At 39.9% G+C, this 24,738-nt stretch overlaps 1 protein-coding gene across 2 annotated transcripts in view; it reads right to left on the bottom strand.

Moving 5' to 3' along the window:
* Positions 1-23,735, bottom strand: part of pear1 (platelet endothelial aggregation receptor 1) — a 43,640-nt gene extending 19,905 nt beyond the window's left edge. The window contains exons 1-5 of one of the 2 annotated variants that reach the window (XM_068569202.1): positions 23,538-23,735; positions 22,085-22,244; positions 3,249-3,359; positions 2,652-2,753; positions 2,453-2,553 (exon numbers count right to left, since the gene is read on the bottom strand). In XM_068569202.1, coding sequence (XP_068425303.1) covers positions 2,453-2,553; positions 2,652-2,753; positions 3,249-3,355 — 310 coding nt within the window. In that variant the 5' untranslated portion in view covers positions 3,356-3,359; positions 22,085-22,244; positions 23,538-23,735. The remainder of the gene's footprint in view (positions 1-2,452; positions 2,554-2,651; positions 2,754-3,248; positions 3,360-22,084; positions 22,245-23,537) is intronic. The other variant, XM_068569203.1, reaches the window with a different exon arrangement.
* Positions 23,736-24,738: the final 1,003 nt, after the last annotated feature.

Raw genomic sequence — 24,738 nt, 5'->3', positions numbered from 1 at the left:
TTTCGCTCTAAATTTGTTCCACCCATCATGAACGTGTGAGCTGTCAGCCGACAGCTGGGCTCGACTACACAAGTAAAGCACCACTTCCATTCATACCGTCAAGGAGCCGCCTCGTGGAAAGTCAGTCCCTGAGTTGTGTCCCTGCTATTATTAATCAAGATAATTCAAACTTGCTTTCTTGACTGCACACTAATAATTTGTTTTAACACTAGACAAGTGTTTTATAACCAAATGCTATAATTTAACTGATTATTTTCTCTTCTCTAGTTGAATGTGTTTGAAAACGGGTGGCTGGAGATTTGGGGGATCAAAGAAAAGGCTTACCATCCAGTGAAGGAGGTAAGCGTAATTACATCTAATTATATGTATTTAGGAAATAAAGAAACACTGGGTGTAGGAGGAGTCATATGCGACACAATGATGGCTGAGATATTTCAATTATGAAGCTTAAAACTGCAATCAGTCGGCTCCAGATTTTGCTTTTCTGATGTCAGTCAGTAAAATCAAAGGCTTTTGTTTTGGGCTATAAAAGAAAACTCTACAACACACACATACACACACACACACACACACACACACACACACACACATGCATCACTGCTGTGAAAGGTTGTGCAACAATAAGCAACCAAGAATGCATATTATCTCTGCCGAGTGAAAACATGTAACTCCAAACTGTCAGTTTTTGAAGCACAAAGCACAGACACCTTGTTATTACCATCGTGCATGGTGAGATCATCGAGTGACGTATGTGAAAGTTTGTAGATCTGAGGTAGAATTGTCCATGTATGGTTTTCAGTTTATTTATATATGTCTCCACCGACTGTCAGCAAACTGTTGACTGCTGCATCAGTTTGGTATTTTCAGACTCCAACAGCGAACTATCTGTTGTTTATTTTAACAACCGCACCCAAACAATTATTGTGAAACACAACTACCTTAAATTGACAATGAACTTTAAAGTAGTTAAAGTTAGGATTAGGAGTGAGGTGACAGGCTTCTGGTTACTTTACTCACATAAAAAGCTCAGTTTCTCCGTATGATGGCATGCTAACTGACTCCACATGTCGGAATAATTTTCACCTTCAAACATATTTGATTTTCGTTTCTTTACGGAGCTACAAAATATAAATAATCCAAAGAATATTGTGAGAAGGGCATTTGTTTTTATCATTGTCCCAAAATGTTGGATCGCTGTAAAATCAAACTAAAACAAAAATAAGTAATTATTCTCATCATAAAAAAATAAAAAAAAGTTTGAGTAAAATAGTATTTTAGTCTCGGGTATAGTCTTTAATGTATTCATTATAACTATCCGTAGTGTTAAAGTCAAGCTGAGGGAGTTTTCACGCTGATGTTATGCTAGTTGTTATTCTGCAGGCAGCAGTGCCACCCCTCTGAACTCATCACTGACAGATGCTTTGTTCATGATATAATAGCAGCTGGAATTATGTGAAATCCTTGAACTAATGACAGTCGTGAAGAGGGTTTTCATGGTGTCAGCAACACACACAATGAAGTTTAAAGTTCCATAAGAACAGCAGCATCAGCATGAGGAGCCCCCGGTGGGAGCAGAACCCATAATTGTGGTAGCTCCAGTGTCACGTGCTACTTATATTGATGATGCATCTTGCATGGAAAAATAAGTCAAATGTGGTGGTAAAATGGTATTGTGCTGGATTGTACGGTTTCATTTTGCGTGTGCACTAATGGCTGTATCAGGCAGAACATTCATACACAGTATATAGATGTCATTTAACTTGGTATAATTTGTGAGTATTTGTAGATTTTGAGATAACTCTTCATTATTCTGTTTATTCACAATGTTAGCAATGCACTACTGATCTTGCACACCCATGGGTGGGAGCAGGGGCGTAGCTATACTTTTGAGGACACTGAGGTCATGTCCTCAGTATTTTTTCTGGAAATTGGGGCTTTTTTAGCAACTCCGGAGACGTGTACGTTCTATAAATAAAAAGCAACCCTTTGTGGACTTTTACTGAGGTTATCCCAGTATGTTTTTAGCAAAATAAGATCATTATAATAATCTTAATTTGATAATAACAATAGCAACATTGTAAGAGTAGAAACTGTCCCTCATTCCTTTATTTAGATTTGACGATTTTAAGATCAACAAAAAGAGATCGCTCTGGATGCTGAGAAGTAATTTTAATAATGTTGAAGTGTTAATCTTAAAATAGTCTCTGCAGCATTGACATAACATGTTCATTAATATGCACTGTCCCTGTCAATCAATTTATTAATAAATACATTGATTTAGAGTTAGTGTCCATCTAATAGTAGCCTTTCTCTATCAACACTTAATTAGTTACATAGTACAATTTGTACCTTAATGTAAATTATTTAGATATGATTTATTGATGATTTTAAAATACATAAATAAAAAAGAAGGCAGGAGTCGATCAATAAAAAGGTTTTGATGATCACTTACGGACACATTTGTCTCTGCTCTCGTAATAGCCTGGACAGCATTGGTACCTCTTGCGGTAGTCTGTCTTCACCGCCTGCCTGTAGGCCGTCTTGTAGGTGATCCTGAAATAACAACACAGTCAAACAGGACGCTCTGACTCTCCGCTGAGAGGAGCAGGAAGTCAGCCGCAACAGGAAAAGAGTCATCACGCTGCTGCTACCTGTGGCGCATGCATCTGTAGGAGGTCCGAGGGTCAGAGCAGGGCTCCTCCGTCACATGGTCGTAAGGATGCGAGTAGGACTCTTTCACTGAGGTCGTGAAGCTGAAAAGCAGGACAAAACAAATAATTTCAGCTTTCTTAAACGTTAAGAATTAAAGATTTTCTTATTCAAATGACACACAATATATTTGGGTTTTGGACTGATCATGGAAAAAATGATGAATGCACTGACTGTGGCGATCTTAGTGGCTGAGAGTCTTAAACAAATACATTACAGTCAAATCAAAAGTTATATATTCATTGTGCTTTCTTCTGCAAATTCATAAAGTGCAACACAATTAGCTCAGAGGAAGAAAAAAGCCAATCAGTGTTGAAAAACTTTCACTTTCTTCAGATTTAGGTGATTTAAAGCAAGTGATTTTGAAAAGCTTTGGATTCATATAAATAGCTACACATCTCTGGTTAGAAAATGGCAACCAGTAATCTGCTTTTTATCTTAGAAATAAACGTGGTCGTTTATGTGATGAATGTATGTCTTAAACCAATAATAAATCAACAGTGATATTTATTTGCTTGTCAGAATGAAACAGGTCTCACCTCTCCCACAGGCTGCACACATTGGGGTCTCTTGGGTTCAGAGAGTAGCTTTGACCAATCAGGAAGCTCAGAAGCAGCAGTGTGGCGGCGCTCTGCAGGGTCGGCATGGTCCTGATGGGAAAACAGGACAGACATTTACGGAGGGATGCAACAATCCTTACATTTCAGCAAGGACAACACCAGGCCAAAACATATACACTTTATTATCAGCCGACAAAATAGATAACGGACACAATACAGGAAACATTTTGCACAATGCAAAGCAATTTGTAGAGGCCATGTTGAAGAGGTGATGTTTTTAGTGACTTTAAATTAAGTTTTCTGAGGTTGTTTAATTCGATTTTACTATATTGGAAATTATTAGCAGTCCAAATCATTTAGATGCCTTTATGTCCAATTTTGAAACCTAAAATCCGAACAAAAGTCAACTTGTTTTTGTTTACTGAGTGACAAATCTGAGCAGCCATGGAACGAAGCAGTAACCCCGTGGTTCTCTGTGAGGTAAACGTCCAATGGAAAATCTTTCACACACTGATGGAGGGAAAAAAAGTTCTATTCCTGCTCTCAACTAGAGCTTTAGAATCATTGTTTTTGTTTTTTATTTACTATAATTACAATTTCACAGCGTGGCAGATAAAAAGAAAGCTGGTTCTCTGTACCTATAAATTGCGGTGAAGACTGACTGTTAAAGAGTTTGTTAAACGCTCAGCAGAGGTGAGGCAGAGAGCCAGATTTAAAGTGTAACGCTCAACAGGGCTCATAAAACACAGGCATCAAGAGACAACCTGACAGCAAACAGGATAGATGGGGGAGAGTGCGGGCAGAAGTAAGATAGAAAACCAGAGAGAAGGGGATCAGGGTCCAGAAAGAGGACTCCCTACTCCATCCTGACCCCTATCAATCAGAGCTGCAGTGAGGCCTCCACGCTCCTCGGCTGTCGCCTCCACACTCCAGCAGCATCTGGATCCGATCAGTGCATCGGCCCAAGAGAGCGCCTCGGCACAGGGACCCTGTTGGGCTCTCAGGGAGCAAAAGGGAGGCACTTTTTCCCCCTTTCTTTCTCCTCACAAATATCCAATGGAAACTAACAGAAGTTCAGCAGGCCAGTGGTGCGGGCCCTCTGGTGAAAGCGTCGTGGGAATGCTAAGACATTTCTCGAAAAATATACGTCATGTTGACATGAGATCAGCCAGGCTTGTTCGCCTCTGTTTTCCCAACTAGTCACGCCTGACAGAATTACTGTTCCAGGGCTTCTCATGTCATCTACGTGTGGCCTTTGGGAGACTTCTGATGGGACAGGGACATTGTAAACCAAACAAGATTATGTTCCTCATGAAGAAACTTCTCAGATCTCAGAGGGAGGAACTCTAAATGTCTCTTCGTAAAAATGTAGGTCTTTCCTCAACAAAACTACAACCAAACACACTTTCTTGATCATTCAAAGCATATATTTGCATTTTGAACATTTTTTCTCATTTTGGTGGAAAAGTCCTTATGCACACATACACACACGCGCACACACACACACACACACACACACACACACACACGTACATGTGAGAACAGATTCTTCCTAGCGGATTGTGTTTCCTCTGTAAATTGCATGACCTTTTCCACCAGTTGTCATTTGAAAAGGTTAGTAAGAGTTAAGTTTAGGTGACTAACTTTGTTATTTCATTTCACTGTCAAACTGCTTTTTTAACCCTATTTCCTTCATGTCATCAATTTCAGCTGGAGAAACATATTTCTTTCACTTATCATGCATAGTTGCCTTTTAAGTCATGTGCCCGGGGAATTTCAGAGAACTTCCCGAAGATGATTTGCCTGTGGCTTGGTGAATAATACATGCCTCTAATAGTGCCTCGGTCAGCAGTTCAATTCCCATCAGAGACATGTTTTGAATGTTTACAAAATGTGTTCTTTCTGGTACTTTGCAGAAATCAAATTCCATCAGAATATGGATTATTTTTAGATTTTAGTAGAAGCAGTGCACCATAAACACCACTACAATCAATCAGACGCTTTATTAACTTCTATGTTAACTCTGTCCAGTGCCTTGTTATCACTGTTGGAGATTTGGCATGGGGAGGGTTTGCAGCATAAATCAGTGTGCAGCAATCTTGTGCTTCTGATAAACTGCCTGTTACTACTCTCCTACCCATTGCCAGGAGTTAATTCACTCACTGGCACAAGCGCTAACGCCTCAGAAATTTGTGCCACAAAAACAGAATTTTATGAGAACAAGCATATGGCTTTTATTAAGAGGAGTCTTCAACTTCACCAGCCACTTCATTGCACTGCGGGTAAATATTTTTCATTACCTTCTTTTCATTTTAATTGTGCTTCATTAGGAGAGAGGCTTCAAACCGCATTGGGAATTCTTAAATGTTGAGAAACGGAGCTAAATGAGTGCAGAAGTTGTTTTGAAAACAAGCTCAGATGTTGTTTGCATTGCATGTTTGAGGTACCTCCAGTGGGGAGGGGAAGGCAGGTAGACGCCCGGTGCTCCATGTGGAAGTATCATCAGCTGGAAACCTTACTCTACTCGGAGGCTACCCTTCCTTTTCGTGGAATGAAGGAGGTAGGAGGCAGGTACTCTAAAAATGTAGTTTTACACAAAACTCCACCAGAACTGTGGACTGTTTGACTCTCCCCCTTTCCTCCTTTTCACATAATAGCCTTCTACTCCATTACATCCACCCCTAAGCTATCATTATTTCCTTTGAGCTTTTTCCAAACTGCAGCTCTGAACCTTTGCACTTGGACAAGCTTGGCTAGGCAGCAGAAAAGCACTAGCATGATGTATCGCGACTGTTTTTTCGTTCAGTTTTGATGCATCTATCTGGCAGCGAACAGACAGTATTGTATGCACACGTCAACATTTCACATCCACTGGTCAAAGAGGTAAAGGCATGACCAAGATCAGTGAAACACCACAACAGTAGAGGTTGCTCCAACATTGTTTTGAGCCTGTTTGTAGTGAAGAAAAACAGACAATCTCATCCAGTGGCAGTGGAACTTTCATGTGGCTCTATAAACCAGTATACAATAGGCAAAACACCACGCATGCATGCACACACACACACACACACACACACAAACACACACATAAACACACACACACACGTACGTGCATGGACACTTACACCGCGCACATAAAGGCCACATGCATGCGCATGAACAGTCCCAACACCCTCTACGCTTTCAAGGACTAATCGTGTGTTGTCTCGTTCTGGAGCCATTACACACACACACACGCACAAACACACACACACACACACACACACACACACACACACATGCATGCATCACTGCTGTGAAAGGTTGCGCAACACATTAAATGAGTCCCATACGCTGACACTATTTTTAGTGTCTGAGAGCATTTTGCTAATTCACAGAGCTTCTCTTGACTGATTGACTCAGCCGAGGCCCAACGCAGCGGCCCACGCGTATACGCATTGTACCAACTGAGGAATCTGTGAGATGTTTAAGGGCGCCGCAATGCTGTTAACAAAACCACACAGGGGCTTCAGTGAAAACAAAGCCCAAATAAAAACAGATGCAGTGGTTTTATATGAATCACGCTAGACACTCGTACCCATGTTGTTGCCGTATTCTGCTTCAATCAAGCTCCCTTCAGGGCACATCAGCGCTGACGACTAGAACATGATTTGGATCAGATTTTCTGTAAGAGAACTATTTTCTGGACAGATGAATATTCTCATCAGACTGCATGTTCGCTTTAGTTAAACAGGATAAAGGTGACAGCCATATAGACTCAAGACTTGTCAATAGCATGACGTAACGACAACTTCTTAAAGGAACAGCTCGACATTTTGGGAAAGAGATGAAAGGTTTGATACCAGCCTTGTGTCTGTCCATTATGGAAACAGAGAGAAACAGCTAGACTTGTGATAAAGAAACCTGCTCGCCAGTGTTTACAAAATGTACAAATCAAAACATTATATAATATAGTATATTGGTTTTATAGGATGTTATATGTGTTAATATCTGGTTGCCTAAGATAACTCGTTGCTGATTCCACTAGAATTATAAATATCTGCCCCAAAAAATGTGCAAATTTCACTGTATTACTGAATATTTTTGACCTGCCCCTCTAAAAAGACAGTAAATCCCCCAAATAAATATCATTCATCCTCTTGGGACCACGAATATCTGTACAAAATATCAGCAATCACATTATATGACATCTCATAAGAGTGGTGGACTAAAAAACTAAACAAAAGCTAAACTGCACATTTACTGAACATTTTAATTGTCTTCTTTTTTTAATCTCCTTTCATAGTACTAAAACTAAAAACAGTTTCCATTTCTGCTGGACTTTGAAGCGACGCACAAGGCACTGATCAAACTGCTTTCCTGTTTCCTTTCCTTCTAACCTCAGATTTCTGTCTCTATTTAGTTCTATGCAGTTGCAGTGCTAATTGCGAAAGAAAATATTAGTCACCCACTGGAAGTGGATGCATGCCATGAGGGAAAGAAAAATAAAAAAGACAAAATTAGAGAGAGAGAGAGAGAGAGAGAGAGAGAGAGAGAGAGAGAGAGAGAGAGAGAGAGAGAGAGAGCCAAATCCAAGTTCATTTTCATGTCGAGGTGCTCTGATGTCCAACACAGAAACTATACAGAGCATGTCTTCCATCTTCCAGATTATTTTTATCTTTAGTTTTTAAAGCTTTTCTCTTTTCTTGGCATTGCAGGCTTCAGAATCAATGGCATAACATCTTTGCTTCTAATGCCAATGTGTGCTATTTTTAAAACTACAACCAAAGTCAACAAGACCGCACATAGTGAAATACGGTTGTGACCCACAATTTTGCAGGTGTATTCTTGTGTGGCTTTAGAGGTGTGAATCAAATAAGTCTCTCTAATTAGAGATTAAAAAGTTAATAATAAAGATAAAAGAGACCAATTTGACAATGATGTATACAAGGTTGGATCAGAACAACCTTGTAAAAAAAAAAAAAATGTGTGCTTTCCATCGAGAGTATTATAATAGAAAACATAAGTGAATATTGTTGTTGAATGTAAAATAAGATTCAATTATACATGTTCTGAAAAACATTAAAGGATTACTAGTACTAAACAAATAAAAATAAAGAAACTTTGAAGAGCATTGCAGTGAAGCCAGGTGTTCTTTATAAAAACATTTTCAACATGATATATTTGTTTTCACGGCAGTTGTCATGGCAGTGCAAACATAAAAGTGACACATTTCTAGGTAAATGAGAGTAATCCGAATACCATTTACATTTTTGTAATCCCTTTGGATTACTAAATTTTAATGAGATAATCAGTCACCGCTGTGGAAGACAGTTTCAAAATAAAAGTAGTCCGCCCAACCCATCAGCATTCGACTAAAGGAGGGATCTAATCGACCGGTGGTTCCCAAAGGGAGGGATAAGGAGTGGTTGAACTCCATTAAAATACCATTAAAGCAATGAGAGAGCAGCAATGAAGAATCATTGCTCTTGTATCAGACTTTCTCCCAAATACCTTGCCCACCCAAAGTGAGCTCTGTAAGTAAAACCTGATTGAAGTCCCTGAGACACAATCGTAGCAAACAGGAGTCTGTGGCCGACTGCCGGCCCTTTAAAGAGTCCTTAAAAACTGGAAAACAATGTAGCCTGCACAATTGTTTGCATTATAAATTGGCGAAACTGCCCGTTGTAGACAAAGACAGAAAGAGCAAAGGACAAAAAATCAATTCAAATGTTTCCTGGCAACAAGATGGTCACACTGCACATGATTGAAGTGTTGCTGTGCACGATTACACACAAAGGTACAGTGTGTATCGAATCCTTAGGTGATTTAAATGATCACCCTCTGATTGTGATCATCACTGGTATCGGAAAAATACCCTTCACAGGGGAGAAGAGCCAAAGGTTTGTCGCAATTTTACAGTTTAGCTCTTAAGAAAAACAAATCTATAAAACTGCTCGAGGGCAGAAACAGAAACATATTAGCCAGAGTCCTCCATGTGACACACCGACCACAGTGCCCGTCTCCCCCTATTCCCCATCCCACCCTCACATTAAACCAGAGTTACTGTAAACTGAATATAAAACCCATAATCCTTTGCATCTGCGTTCTCATCTTAGCAGGACGGGTTCGGCTGCTCGACCGCAGTGAGGCTGGCACACGCGCCCCAGTTGCTGCCATGCCTCATGTTGGGTGGGTGGATGGTTTTGAAGAGGAAGGGGGGGGGGGGGGTAGGAGGACAGAAACCCATAACAACACACAGGAGACTGTGAGAAACAATTACATGCCACACCCCAAAAAATAAACGGAACGTGAGAACACATAAAACTTTAAAAAACACACCAAGATATTTCACGGCGTTCATGAATTTGGCCACATTATCAAGCTTCAATCCAGAGTAAATCATCAACGCCTACACCAACACGTTCCCCTCTGTTTACAGTAAAGACATCATATACGGTAAAAGGTGGTATTCTGCCACAAAAGCTGAACCATCCACACTGGAAAAAAGCTTTTCAGTGGAAAACTCTTGGCAGCTTAAATGCAGCTGACGGTTCTCGGGGGAGTTGCGTGACAAAAGGATGATCTGTGAAGTATAAGGAGGGGGAGGCCTTGAACAGATCTTGGAAGTCTGAATTTTGCTGAGGGAGCTCTGCTGTGTTTGCTGAAGCAAAAGACGTGTGAACTTTTGAACTGACTGCAAAGTCAGTTTTTTCGTGTCTCGATCTTCAAACTGTTTGATCGTCTTAATTTGACCCCTTATCCTGTAACTGTATCTTAAACTTATGTCGGACGATCTGCCCCACAGCTTTGTGTCCGGTAATAACATGGGAATAAATCATTTGGATCATCCGCAACAAAAGACTTCTTACCAACAAGCTCTTAAATACAACGACAGATGATGTCCCTGTGCTGCCTGCCAACCTGTCCTTGAGTTTTAGTCATTTTTAAGGTCTGTTCATTAAAGGAGCTGCAATGGAAAAACTAACGAAATTACCTCAAGTCGACTCTATGTCATTTCCAAGTGAGCATCAGGCCGGCTTTCATTTGGCAAAATCAGTCAATGTGTTCTGGGATCCTTTATTTAACTGAGAAAAACAGGAAGCAGTGTGTGTCTCCCCTTTCCTGGTCCCCACATTACAATTATTCAAGGATCAGTTCCAGGGGGAACCGATGACAGATTCATCAGGCGGCTGATCTGAGGTCACTTAGCTGTCTTTAATGTTCGCTTAATTTTCCCTTTATATCACCTTGCAGTGACCAATACAAAAATAAAGACATGCAATAAATATATAAATTGTATACTGTAACTTAAAAATGAACTCTGACTACGTGAACATGAAAGCATGAAGCCGCTTTAAGACGGCGGGAACTGAGAGGACGCAATCTGCGATGTGCACACCTTTTCCTGTCGCGGCTAGTCGTACGATAAGCTAGACCTCCGTGTGTGGGTGTGTGTTTATGTTGGAGAGAGCCTTTATGAGTGAGATCAGAAGGTACTGGAGGTCATGTGACAGCGCGGTGATGGAGAACAGAGCCCGCGGATACCAACGGTTGGAGTGATAAGGTCACCATGGTGACGCCATGTGTTGGAGCGCATGAGGACATCAACATGGTTTGAGCATTTAAAGCCGACTTTGTATTGAGTCTTTGAAAACATGCATTCATTTGCTTTTTTAAAAATAAGGCCGTAAAAGTAATGAATTTAGTTTTTCTTGCCCTTTATTGGGAATTGATACATACTGTAACATTATAAATAGATGTTAAATTAATAAAATATTTGTGTTAAACGTTACAATTTACTCAGTTAGGTGTGACTTGGATGTAGCGCAATAGTACAGGTACTATTTCTGCCCTTCTCCTAAAAATGACGTTCCCGTACAACAGAACTGCTTTGTGGATTATGTTTTGAGGAATTGTCGTGGATGACGTTTGAATTTGACGTTTCACAAATACGTTTCAAATGAGTCCCTCACAGACATGTAAGGAGGTGGTCAGGGTGGGGCTTTCTCCTCAGAGACTGCTCGGAGACTATTATTGTCTAAAAATAACCATGTTCTTATGTTTTGTTTCTAAAAATTGCCAACCTTGACTTATACTCACGAAAAATGTAATGCATTGATCCCTATGACCAACTATGTTTGATTCAATAGTATCACTGCAAAGGGAATAAAATCAAATCTGGTTTAACCGCAGTCTTTCGGGACACTGATGACAAATGTAATAAATTATTATTATTATAAAGTTGTCTTTGTTCATCAAATGTTCTCTTTGTGCAGATGTGTGTGATCTGATGAGGTTTACGATAAAAATCAATTTTTTGTTTTCTTTTTTGAGCCGGGCTTCTTGCCAGTTGGAGGCCTTTGCTCTCCCCGTTGCATTACTTAGACACGTTCGAGGCCCGTGCGCTCTCCTCCACAGACCCACAGTGCAAACTGCTGCTTGGTCCTCCACTCTGCAGACCAAAACCACAGGCAGGATGACTGTGGTTTCAATGGTCAGAGGAAGCAGAGGGTCCGCAAAAACAAACTTAAACACTGAGAAGCTGCAGATAAATACACCGGTTCACCTCTTATGGAGCAGAATAAACAAAAACAGAGACGTGCACACCTTTATGTCTGGTCTCTTCACAACAACTGTTTTATCTAAACTTCAGAGAGTGAAATGGTGGAAAACCCAAAATGGAAGCCCTGGCTGAGGTTTTAGAGGGATCTGACCATACAGAGCTGTAATTATATGTGCTTTAATGCTCTGTGGATCATACTGGTGTAGAGACACATAGACTCCTTGTAAAAAACACAGCTTATTCCACAAACCATGACCAGAAAACATAGCTTTGCATTGTAAATCCTCACAGTAAGAACACATGCAAAAACCTCTTAGTCCACAACGTTAGAAGGCTGCAGCTGGTAAGAAACACAAGTAGTGTTTCCAAACTCACATCACCTTATGTTGGTTGTTTTGCTACGTGATCCCTGCGGCTTTATCACAAAGTGACAGGATGAAACGAGCGAGTAAATTATTCAGACCCACAACAACAATAATCTTGCATTTTTTCTGTAATATATAACTATTTACTGGTCTTCATCAGAGTGCCTCTAATGACAAAATGATGTGTTTCAATGTGATATAAAAATGAAGACATTTTAGTTAGTGTGCATTTAGGTACACAGATGGTTGCCCCTCAAAAGAAACACTGAAGTACTTAATGAACTCATTCCACTTTTGTTTTTTTTTAGATTCAGAAGAACAAATTATAGTAGTTTTGCTGTTATTTTGTCATAAATCAAAGAATTGGACCAATTAAAACATTTCAGATGAGGTGACTCACCAAAAATGCGTGTACTAAATGTTGCTTATACTAAATGTTGAGACCAACCTCAAACCTCAAATGTAAACCTCAAGGTGGCACGAGAGGAAAAGTCAGTGGCTCAACCAACTGCTCGGCTGCATCGTCTGGGAACCATCAACGTTTGAGGAAAAGGTGCTAATCCACCTCGCAGAGATTATTCACTGAATCGCTCAGAAATGTGACCTGGGTCATCAAAGTCATTGACATTCATCCTCCAAGCACCATGAACGTCTGTACAAAAATGTTTAGACATTGCATCTCGAGCCACAGCGGACTCTCAGACATCTCCGTCCTCAGAGTCACTCTGCCCACGTGGCTAAAGGAGCGAGCCAAGTCGTAATGAGCTGCATGCATCCTTGAATGAAAGACACATTGGAGGTTAACAACAGAAGAATGTCAAACTTCGCTGAATCACATTTTAACGAGCAGGTCTCCACAAGCAGGATATTTCTAATGGCTGCGACGCTCCATTGATCAGATGGAATGTCCTTCGTGCCATTGTTTAAACATGTATCACCGACCAGTTGTTGATTCAGACGCATACTTCCTCCTCATCTCTTCCTCCTCATCTCTTCCTGTGCTTCATGTCAAACTCGTTCTCCGCTGCCATTCAGGAAGCTCTCTGTTCTCTGTCCATGGATGTTTGTGTGAGTCAAGTTATTCTCTGACGCTTTTAATGTCATTCTATGACTTCATGATGAGGCCATGAGTCTTGTAATTTGACTCAAATAGTCCTGTGATGTCGTTTTAATACTTCCTCATCTCAATATGCGTTCAGAGTAATGGTATTAAAAGAAAAAACTCTGCTGGTATGTGTTTTCATATGGTGGTTGAACAAGTGTCCCCTTTATAGTGAGTATTGCCATTACCAATTAAATGACATTTAATCTTGAGAAAACAGAGAAAATCACAAAATCCTGGAGCCCAAGCGAACATCTTCAAATATTTTTGTCAGTACAATTATTTAAATAATTGCAGATTAGATTTCTGTTAGTAAACAAATGGATAAGTGACAAGTTAAACTCACCTCAGTATCACATAAGAATTACTGGTTTTGATCATTTCCAAAACAATTTAGGCTGCAACTAATGATTATTGTCATCATCAATTCATTTGAATACAAATCTCTTGATTAATCTGTTATTTGTTTGGCCTGTGAAACATAATTAAACTGTAAAAAAAATCCCAAAGTCCAAGAGCACACAGTGGTGTTCTGGTTTTCACTGACAAACAGTCCGAAACATTAAACATAATTTTTAGTAAGAAAAGCAGAAAATCCCTACATTTGACAACCTTGAACTATCAGATCTATTAAGGTTTTGGCTTGAAAATGAATTACGTTATCAAAAGGTTGGGGAATAATTTCCTATCAATTAACTAATTGATAAATTATTGCAGAACCTCAATCCAACCCACATTTAAACGATTGTTTTGATTGATGATTGAAGAAATACTATTTTTAATTTATATTTGATCCTGTGTGTTATGATTTGCTGATCTGGACATTGTGAATGTATTTTTAATCTTTGCAAATATAATGATGACCTAATGGTTTGCTCTTATTATTAGAGATGTATCTTTATCTTCACACTGCTAACACATCTATACTTTATTACAGTACACTAACACACCTGAAAGAAATATCTGATTCCTTTAACAGTTTGCGTGAAACATTTTCCTGAGCCTGTATCTATCTTTTTAATTATCTTCATCCTTATTCGTTTTACACATCCGAGGATGTCCAAGCATGCTCATTTTCCCACTACGACCAGCACATTTCTTCAAGAATAATGTCTTGCTCTTTGCTTAACATCGCCTCAAAAACAAATTATTTTTGTCCTCTGTCCTTCTAGGGTCAAACAGTTGTGGGAAACTCATGAGGAGATTTAGTCACTGTGTTTAATCTTCCCATGATGAAACTATGCAAAGGCCAACACTTATTCATCCATATTTATTAGTACACACAGTTCCTTCAACATATACATAGCAGGCCAAGAGGTCAAGAGCCTTTGAGATCTTCAGAGGAGCTCAAGAAAACAGAAACAATCTCCACAGAACTCCTGCAACCATCACGTCAGTGCCTCCAAGCAAAATAACTCTTTGTGAAGACAATCAGTCATTATATTAAGCAAATAAATATTGAATTGGGTGTAAGACCTGCCGTCTTGGTTTGGTCCTTTCTCTTGGACATGTTTTGGTCTCAGACTTTGACTTTGCTTTCAAACAGCATCTGCATTAGTATTTCATCTATTCGTCAATCCTGTAGAATCCTCTGCACGCAGTGAGGTTGAGCAGCCAGATCAACATCTTTGTTGATGCGGAAGGAACCCCCCAAAATTATTCGTTTTTAATGAATGGAAACGGTTCATCTGAGGTTGTAACTGACTGTTGATTTTGCTTCTTCTTTTATTCTTTTTGTTTTCCTCAGTACGAATAGGTAATTGTGGTTATGGTCTCAAATTGATCCAGAAACCAACAGGGATTTTACTTGGATCTTGTTTTGAACTTGACACGCATGCAGCTTGTAACATGAGTGAAACAAATCCTTAAGCTTCACTGTTGTTCTGTGTGTTTCTTATTGATGGTGAACACTCCCTGTCGTTTATTTAGAGTCAATCCAGCAGACACCATACCGCTGCAGTAAATGCTCACTAGCGTTTAAAATGTCAGTGGCTGAAAGTAGTCCCAAAAAATGGGACATTTGCGCCACTAACACATCGTTTGTTTTAGTTTTTTCATATTTGTTGACCAAAAATAAAAACATATAACAACACCAGTCTTATCCTTTAAATCTGAGAACCAGAGAATACTTAGTCACACGATTATAACTCCGATCACTTGTTTGACTTGTAGTTTCTTACGAGGGGAAACAGGCGACCAGACTGCAGCCACTAAAGGGAAACGCTGAAGCACTGCAGGCAGCCAAAACTGCCAAATCATCACAAAACTCTGAATCTGAATCGAACATTGACATAAACACAGATGTGCACACACAGACCTTGCCTGTTTCATGTACCTCAACACACACGCACACACACACACACACACACACAAACACACACACACACACACACAAACACACACACACACACACACACACACACGGGCCCACTGCTCTCTTTTCTTTCCATGACGACCTTTGTTTTTGGCTCGAGACCGTGCGGATTGCTTACTCTTGTGGTTTTGACCCTCGTGGTGGAGGTGTTGCTGCCCAAACTCTGCTGGAGAGGTGTGAAATCAAACCCCATCTGCTTTGGAAAAAAATAACTCCACGAGCACAGAAGCTGAATGTTTCCACAAAACCAGTTATAAACTTATTTTAAATAAGCTGCGCATCACATATTTATTGTTATCCTCGGTATTGAACAAGGACTACTGTATAAAAAACGCTTAGTGTTTTGTCGATACATGTTTTGTAAAATAAGGGCTTCCTCTGGGGTCTATGGCAACTGACAAGATTATGTTGATCCCTCTAAATGTCTGCGGCGTCTGAATAACATCCCCGTAAGCATCGTCCTTTATGGAGACACATTGTTTTAGAGAGACATATTTCATATTGCGGATAACGTTCCTATGCAGCAGCTTTAATGTGAGTTTTTGAGTCACGGTTGTATGAAAGAGGGAGAGAGAGAGCAATTTACAGTAACAGACTTTAACCACGCCACATCTGGTTTCGATTAAGACAACACTTCTAATGTGACTGGATGGCAGCTTTTTTTTTCCTCTTGCAGCTGCTACAATGCAGAAAGCTGGGAACCGTGTGGCCCTATTTTTCAGATGTTGTTGTTGATTGTTCTTCTGTTACTTGTGTCAAGTATTAATTTACAGTCCCATTTCTTCTTCATGGAACATGTAGTGTGTCTGCTTGTACGGTGGTACTTCCCTTAAGCAAGAAAGGGGTGGGAGCTCCACACTGGGACACAGATGTGCATTTTACTCCCATGGGGTCAAGCGTCTACAGTACCTGAGGCACAGATAACTAGGAAAAGCTTGGCAAAACATGAACACGGACAGCAGCAGAGTACCATCAAGGCAGAGTTCACTAGAATAATTATCAGTTATTATCTCTATTGGCTTTCCTTCTCTATCTCTATTTCCAGGATGTCCAGTCTGGGCCAGTAAATTCCTAAAAGTTAAACCCCATTGATTTACAGGCCAAGCTCAGGCACATGGTGTGCTGCCTTTCTGGAGGACAAGGTGGAAACCTGCAACTTATTAAGTGATCATTTTAGAGCCTTTTTTGTAGCACAGAAAGCTCCTTCTCCCTCCCTCTCTCCAGATTGGCCTCATCCTGCAAGCATCTGGAAGTTAAAGCCATATTTTTCTTCACTGAAAACCTTCAGCCACGTGTGCTACCCTGAAGGTGAACCCTCAGAGATGTTCCTTTACTTAGTCTTATCCTCCATGCTTTTCCCAGCAGTGTCACTAGACTGAAACTGTGTCAAACCCCACAGGTGGTGCCAATAATTCACTTTGTTGGAAGGCCTCGTGGCTAAAGAAAGATGAGACTAAGCGCTGAAAAATGTGTTGAAGTTAAAAAAGCCCTGCTATCTGCATTGTGCAACATGTTAGCCTCGAGGGGCTTTTTAGTACGACACCTGCATATCTGTCCAACACAACAGGAAGACGCTGGGCAAAGAGGGGACAAGAGCCAGATACAAGCCATCACACAGGACATCCTGGGCAACGTTGTGGGAGGGCCGACACGGAGGATAAAAGGAGGGAAAAGCCTGTCACCTTGTTTGGGTTTTATGTTCAAACTGAAGGAAACCAAGTGAATTGTAAAGGCAAACCGGAAGCAGCGGGAAACACAGCAGGTTTTCTGAGAGTCATCAATGTTTTTTTTATAGATTCTCTTGGATTTTCAAAAGGTGCTGCAGATTATTTTAGACTATTTACCGGTTAAGAAGCAAGTCAGCAATTGTGTTGTTAACACATTGCAAAAACAAGTATCTTGCCAGCCTTTTATTGTCTTTGAAGACAACATGCTTTCCTCATTGCGCTTTAATTGACTACTACTCCCTGGTTCATACCTGGTTCATACATCTGTCTCCAACTAATAATCCATCTCTTCAACTGAGCGTTTGACAGTTTTTTTTTGTCAAAATCCAAACCTGTCCCTCAAGTCCAGGCTCTCTCCTCTGTGTTCAATTGTCTTTGCACCGGGTGGCACCATGGGAAAGAAAACTGGGACAAACAATAGGAAGCTGATAGGAAACATCTTGCATGTACATCCAGGTCTGCATCTCAACAGTCTCTTCCTCTGACATGTAAACACAAGAGAGTTGTGAATTAAATTAGGCGCGTAAAAGGAAAAGTCCTTGAACAATGCCATCAGCCCTCCACTTTTTTTCCAACAGCAAACCTCTTTTTTGCTTCTGTCTTCATTTTTTACAAATGATCTTTATTTTTCAAATGAGGACACTGACAAATAGTGAAAATCTGTCATCCTGCCTTTCCTGATCCTAGGTTTGTCTTTCAGAAGTGGCCAGGAAAATGGAAGAAAAAAATAGAAGAAGAAAATAAGTCCTCTCATAAAATGCAAGATGGACGACAGTGAGAGTCATAGCTTAACGCAGCTGGTGGAGTGGATTTGGGTATGAGCTCAAGAAAAACATCAAGCGTTCTCGCAGTTCATGTCCGCCTGGTGCCAAGCATGACACAAAGGCCATTTGTTTTCCACATGCAGAACTCACATCTTGTATGCTAAACTCATGATATTTCGTAAAGCTCCTTCAGTGCTGCAGTTGCACAACCGCTTTTGCTTGGGAAAGTATTAAAAAAACACAAATATAGCCCCATTTTCATTACAGATATGAAAACACAAATCGAGTAGCCCTCTGAGCCTCGATTTTGGTGCTGCTTTTTCTCTAATTCTACATCTCAGGTTTCACTTGGTGAAGTTCTGCATCGACACCACAGCAAAACATACAGACACCAATGAAAGCCCCTGAAATCTTAATGAACAATGTCTCCACTGCTGCTCCACCCACCACCCCAAACACCGACATAAGCAATGTCAGGAAAGACCCTCACCACAGTACAAGTAGTCTGTGGTCACTTCATCAAGCCGCTGTTGGCTCCTCCTTCTGTTCCAGCCCCAAACCCCCCGACCTCTGCTTTTTTATGATTGGTTATTTGAGCCAGAGCCCAATGAAACTGTACATGTTCCCCCGAGCCGGAGGGCTGCAGTCGAATCTGCTCCAAATTACTTGCACGGCTGCAGAACACATGGGCTTGAAAGGCTTATATAAGCCTGTGGTAGGAATATTCAACCCGTGTCACCTTCTTTTGAAATCCCTGCGCTCTTTGTCTTTTTCATCACGACTATTTTAGCATCAAAAGTAAAAGCTTGGGGAGGAGACAATGGTCGTTTATTTGTTCCAGCTTATTAACTTTTAAAGCTGATGTATAAAGTGTGTGGGGTGAATAAACTCAATTTCCAGTTACTTGTAACTTTTTACACATAAATAAAAGTCAGTGTCACAGAGAAAGAAATCAACACGCAGCATAAGGAAAAAGAGTGACACCCAGTACCACCCACAGGAGAATCCAGAGGCACTACACCAATGACTTTGTAGCACCAAAAGTATAAAGAAAAACAAGAGAAAGAAGAAGAAAGATGCTCTCAGACAGGGAGTGTTGCATTTCACAAGATAACTGGCAGCTCCCAGCTACCTCCAATACTAAAAGTAAGGACTCATATCAGACACAACAGACTGCTGCGGTCCACCTGGCATAACAACATGAGAACATATCAAATCAGGTTTGCTGCCTGTATCAGAGAATTCAGATTCAGATAACAGTACTGAACAATATAAAACATAATAATAATAATAATAATAATAATAATAATAATAATAATAATAATAATAATAATAATAATAATAATAATAATAATAATAATAATAAATAGACATAGAAAAATAAATGAATATTCGAGACGGGCTGGATTTGATGACAGACCCCTTGTCAGTGTTGGTCAAGAGAACCTAAACCTAAGTCCTAAGACTTATAAGTCATGACCAAGACCAGATTGTATCAATACAGAGATAAGACTAGGACTTTAAGGGTCAAGTCAAGACCAAGCTCAAGCCAGAGTGAGACAGAGTAAAGACCAAGACAGGACAAATGAAGACGTATCTTCATTTAGCTCTTCTATTGTCATATATACTGCTGTGAATATTTGTACCATGATAAATGTCTTGATGAAATAATCAAAAGATTGTGAATTTGTCCTTTGTTTTCTATGAGCAATCAGAGTTGTGATGCTAACAAACATATATATTTCATCCCCACATTTGTGGTCTTGAAATAAAATCCCCTTTGTCTGTAGACAAGAGATAAGAAGACCTTTAAAAAGTGGTCTCGAGACCACTCAGAGGACCAAGATCTTGATTACTAAAACACGACCCCTAGCACTGAGGACAATCCGGCCCGGGTGTCACGCTGGGGGCCCCGTCGGTGCACCGAGCTTTAAGTCCATGATCCCGAGAAGCAGCGAGGCTGGAAAATTGATGGAAGGTTAAAGAAACATTGTTCAGGATTTAGGGTTATTTAATGTCAGAAATAGAATAATATATTCATAATTGTTTTCATTAGGATATTATCAGCTGAAACTAAGACTCATTGTCTTTTTGTTAGCTGATGAGCGCTTCATGTCAACATACATAGCGGCTCCTCTTAACAGAGTACACCATGTTGCACCGCATGTTTCTACAGTAGCCAAAGGAAACGCTGCTCTGAGAGGGCTTTTGTTTCTACATTACCTGAGGGCCAGCGTACTTCTCTGACACGTTTGGAACAGGAGGGGTGAGGACGATTCAGTTGAATACAATCTGCAACCTCATCACTTGATGCCACTCAATCACACTCTCTGCTCCATTAAGTAATCACCAACATTATTTAAATGTATTCTAAAAGGAACCTGCATGTTTTTCTTTGTTTGTTTTTTAAACTAAATTTCATTCACATTCCACTGAAATCTTCACATGTCAACATCATGATGGTGTAGAGAAGTCTGGATTCTTCCTCTGGGAACAATGAGTGTCTGTTGAAGTCATTCATTAAATAGATGTTTTGAGATATTCTATTTAGGACCAAAGTGGTGGATTGAATTTGCAGAGTACCATTTAAAATAACACCAGTAATTTAATAGCACAAAGTCCATGCTTCAAAGCATAACACAACACTGTGATATCCCTTAAATAACACACAAATGCTGTGTGGCCATTGTATATAAACTTGTCAAGAAAGTTTGTGGCGTTCAAAAGACAACATGCAGGAACTGTGGATAACATGTATGGAGTTACCATAAATAAAAAAAATATCCAGGCACTGGGGTAGCAAATTAACACTAATGTCTCTTCCCTCCGTTCTACTTCTTTCCTTTTCTATCTCGTTGTATCTCTGGCCAGTGTCATCTCCAAACAAAACATATCCAATAGCTCGCCATAGCCCGAGTCCTCTCCTGGACAAACACATAGTAAGTGAGCCAGATCTCCAGCTGTCAGACCAAAGAAGAGTTTGTGGTCCAACCAGACAAAAGAAAAGAGAAATTAGTCTCCATTATACTACTGATAGCTGAAACAGTCTGGAGGAGGGCAGACACATTTTCAAGGGGGATATACTATTTTCCACTAATGAGGATCTCATATGAAGACACTGAAGAAAAACAAAGATGGTTTTAGTGGGGGCATTTGAGTTACTTCTCACAGGCAGAATCCAATGAAAGAAAATGAAACCATACATTTATAATAGCACATTTCAAAATGGCACGGTACTTTTAGGAATACTTGGAGAATGACAAAGGAAAATTCAGTCTGCTGTCAGAGAGATGATATTTAGTTGCCAGAACAGATGTGAATTCAGGAGTCCAAACCAGGTGGCTGAGATTTATTCTGATAGTTAATCATATCTTGCTTTCTTTCACAGATGTTTCTACACCTTAAAGGGTACCGGGGTGTCCTTAATCAAAAGGCATTCATTCATAATGCACAGATAAGTGTTTAAGTGCAGAAATGCTGGATTTACGGGGTGATTTCACAGCTCTGCTGAGGCAAAGCAGTGAGCTTGTTTCCAAAAGATGTGTTTTGACATGCAACAGTCCATCATTTCATGACTTTAGACATGCAGAGGATCAAGACTGAACGTGTGATTCAATTTGTCAACAAGTGACTATCAACAACCTGGTGATACATAGTAGTTTGTGTTAAATTAAGTGCTTCCAAACAATTTAACACCTTACAAACTTCAGATCTTTACCTGCTTCCTGTATTGATTTGATAGACAAAAACTGTCAAAATGAGGACACAATAGGATCATATTCCCTTTTATAAGTGGGCCTTTACACAGCAGAGTGTATATTGTTTTCAGTGTCACACACACTCGTACAAACAGAGTAAGCACATGCATGAAATTTGTCAACGACCCACAGAAGTCTCTCACATCTGCAGAGACAAAGAAAGCACTCCATCTGCTTCACCTGATTAACTTCACTGACAGGACATGAAAGTTGAGTCACGCCATCGGGCTCAGGATGTCACACAGTTGTTTGGGCTGCTGCCACCTCGCCGCCACGTTTCATCGGCTTGAGTCACAGCTCCTCAGGGATCCGAAACGCAGGCCGAGAGATGAGTCCAGAACTCAGATTAACAAAGAGGAGGAGGAGAAGGAGGAGGAGGAGGAGGAGGAAGAGTCACTGAGTAAACAACAGACCTACTCCCAGTGACTTCCTCTGTAAAGAATCAATAGATGCGACCTGCCAGAGACTCACAGCTTTTCTGAGTCAGACTCTCTCAATTGTTTTTGAGGCAGAGCCAGAGATGCTAAAAAACTCAATTGCGCAAGCGGTTTAATTGAGTTTTTATAATTGATTTGTGTTCCAAATAATAATGTAACTTAATGAAAGGACAGATGATTTTATTTAAGTGTCTTTTTGCATAAAGCTATAAAACAGGTTAAAACGGTAAAGAAATGTGACAACACACTTTCACAATAAATGTTAAAAAGAAATACATTTACTCAAATACTTTACCTCATTTTAATGTTGTTGTACTATACTTAAGTATCTTCTTTTATGCTACTTTCTGCTTCTATTCCCTAACATTTATTTAACAGCTGCAGTTACTGTTTACCTTGCAAATGTAGAGTTTAAATACAAAGCATATTGCCTTTAAAGAAATAAAACATTGCAATGTATAGTAGTTATCATTTGCTATTGACATAATATTGATCAATATTGATATTGATTAGTAATAGTACAACAATATTATACTGTAGTATAACAGTATAAAAGGGGCCATGCTGCTTAAAGAGTACTTGGAAGTATATCCGATACTAATAATCCTGACACATGGGCATTGTGAGTGTTTTACTATTGATGTGTGCATGTTACTGTTTAGGTAGAGCGAAACAAATTTTACATTTTATGAGCTCATCATATGTCAAAGTATTTTCCTCTGAACTGAAGTGCAACAGAAGTATAAATAAAGTCATACTTTTTTATTAGTACCTGAGGTAAAGTTGTATTTACAGTACTTTAATAAATGTACTTTATCTCTCTCCAACCACTGCTCTAAGCAACATTTTAAATCTGTAACAGAGCCAGAACCAGATGGGCATCAATACCAGCAATCGTTCAAATGTTTATGCATCGTAAATGACTACAGCGTTCATAAAAGTAACCATAAACTCAGAGAAGATTGTGATACTTCCATGTTAAGTCTCTAGATTCTGCTGCATGTTGCACTATTTTCCATAACAGCACATTTCCATACAGTCGAGGCGAAAGTAAGCAGTTTAAAACGTATCGTCGAGTATATTAACCAGTAACGTATCATCAAATTATCACACAAATCTTTGGCTCTCAAATAAACCGTCAAAGCCTCGGTGACAATCCCGTTTTGTTTTTGAGTCGTTCACTGTATTTTACTCACCTTGCCAGCCGGCCAAGAACTCCCGGATTATAATTTGTAATATCGCAATTAGAAACCAACTTCCATGGACGCAATTGAGATGGAGATAAAAATTTAAAAAAGCCTTGGTTTTTAGGATCTCATAGCTACACAAAATCTTCACGCGGCGTAAACATTTAGAAGAAAAAGAGACCAGTCGCATCCAACGGGGGAGGGTCCTGAAGTGGAGCCAAAGAAACTGGAAAAAACTAAAACTGTGACAGCTAGGGGACTGAGGAGGAGGAGGAGGAGGAGGAGGAGGAGGAGAAAGAGAGAGAGAGAGAGAGAGAGAGAGAGAGAGAGAGAGAGAGAGAGAGAGAGAGAGAGAGAGAGGAGCGGAGGGGGGTGGGGTACAAAAGGGATTTAGGGAGGTCAAGGGAGGAGATAGTGAGAGTTGTTTTTTACTTATACCGACCTGTAGACCTTAATGTCTAAATATAGATGGATAGATTGACTCATAGCAGGACATTTGTTCATCAGATCTTTATATGTATTATTCCCTGATGGTTTTGGAATTGTATACCATGTATGTCTGTAAATATGAAGCTACAGCCAGCAGCTACCTTAGCTTAGCACAAAGACTGTAACCATGGGGAAACAGCTGGTATGGTAACAATTGCCACATATAAATGCCATTAATTAACACTTTGTATACATATTTTATAAGCCATACAAACCATTTGTGGGATGACGGGAAGAGTTACGTGCTGAAGTATAGAGTCTCTGCTTGTTACCCCGAAAATGTTTGCCTTATATTGAACAGACAAATATTGCAGTGGTATTGCTCTTCACAACAAGATGATCATATAAAGTAGGACGTGGTCTAGACTTGCTCTATATGAAAAATGTTGTGAGAGCATTTATGTTGAATCATTAATTTCTACCAGATTTAATTTAAATTGCAGTAGCTGGTCCAAAATATCTGCAGTTCTCCACTCTTCCTTATTGATTTTGACAGGAAACTACTAACATATATTTGATTCACCTTAATGAACCTGAACTTTATACTGCTGCTAAAACAATACACCAGATTTTCGGAACCCAGCTGCAGAGATTTGCTCCCATTCAGCCACAAAAAAGAGTCACATTAAAAAGCCGCATTAGTCTCACAGTCTGCCTTCCAGTTTATCCCAGAGGTGTCGGATGGGGTTTGTGCAGGCCATTCTACTTGTTCAAAACCTAT

This window comes from Clinocottus analis, unplaced genomic scaffold (genome assembly GCF_023055335.1).
Source record: "Clinocottus analis isolate CAN_PGR_092001 unplaced genomic scaffold, fCliAna1.0.p SCAF_9, whole genome shotgun sequence".
NCBI lineage: Eukaryota > Metazoa > Chordata > Actinopteri > Perciformes > Cottidae > Clinocottus > Clinocottus analis.
The sequence above is the reverse complement of the archived record's forward strand: the minus strand, read 5'-3'. Positions and strand labels throughout refer to the sequence as shown.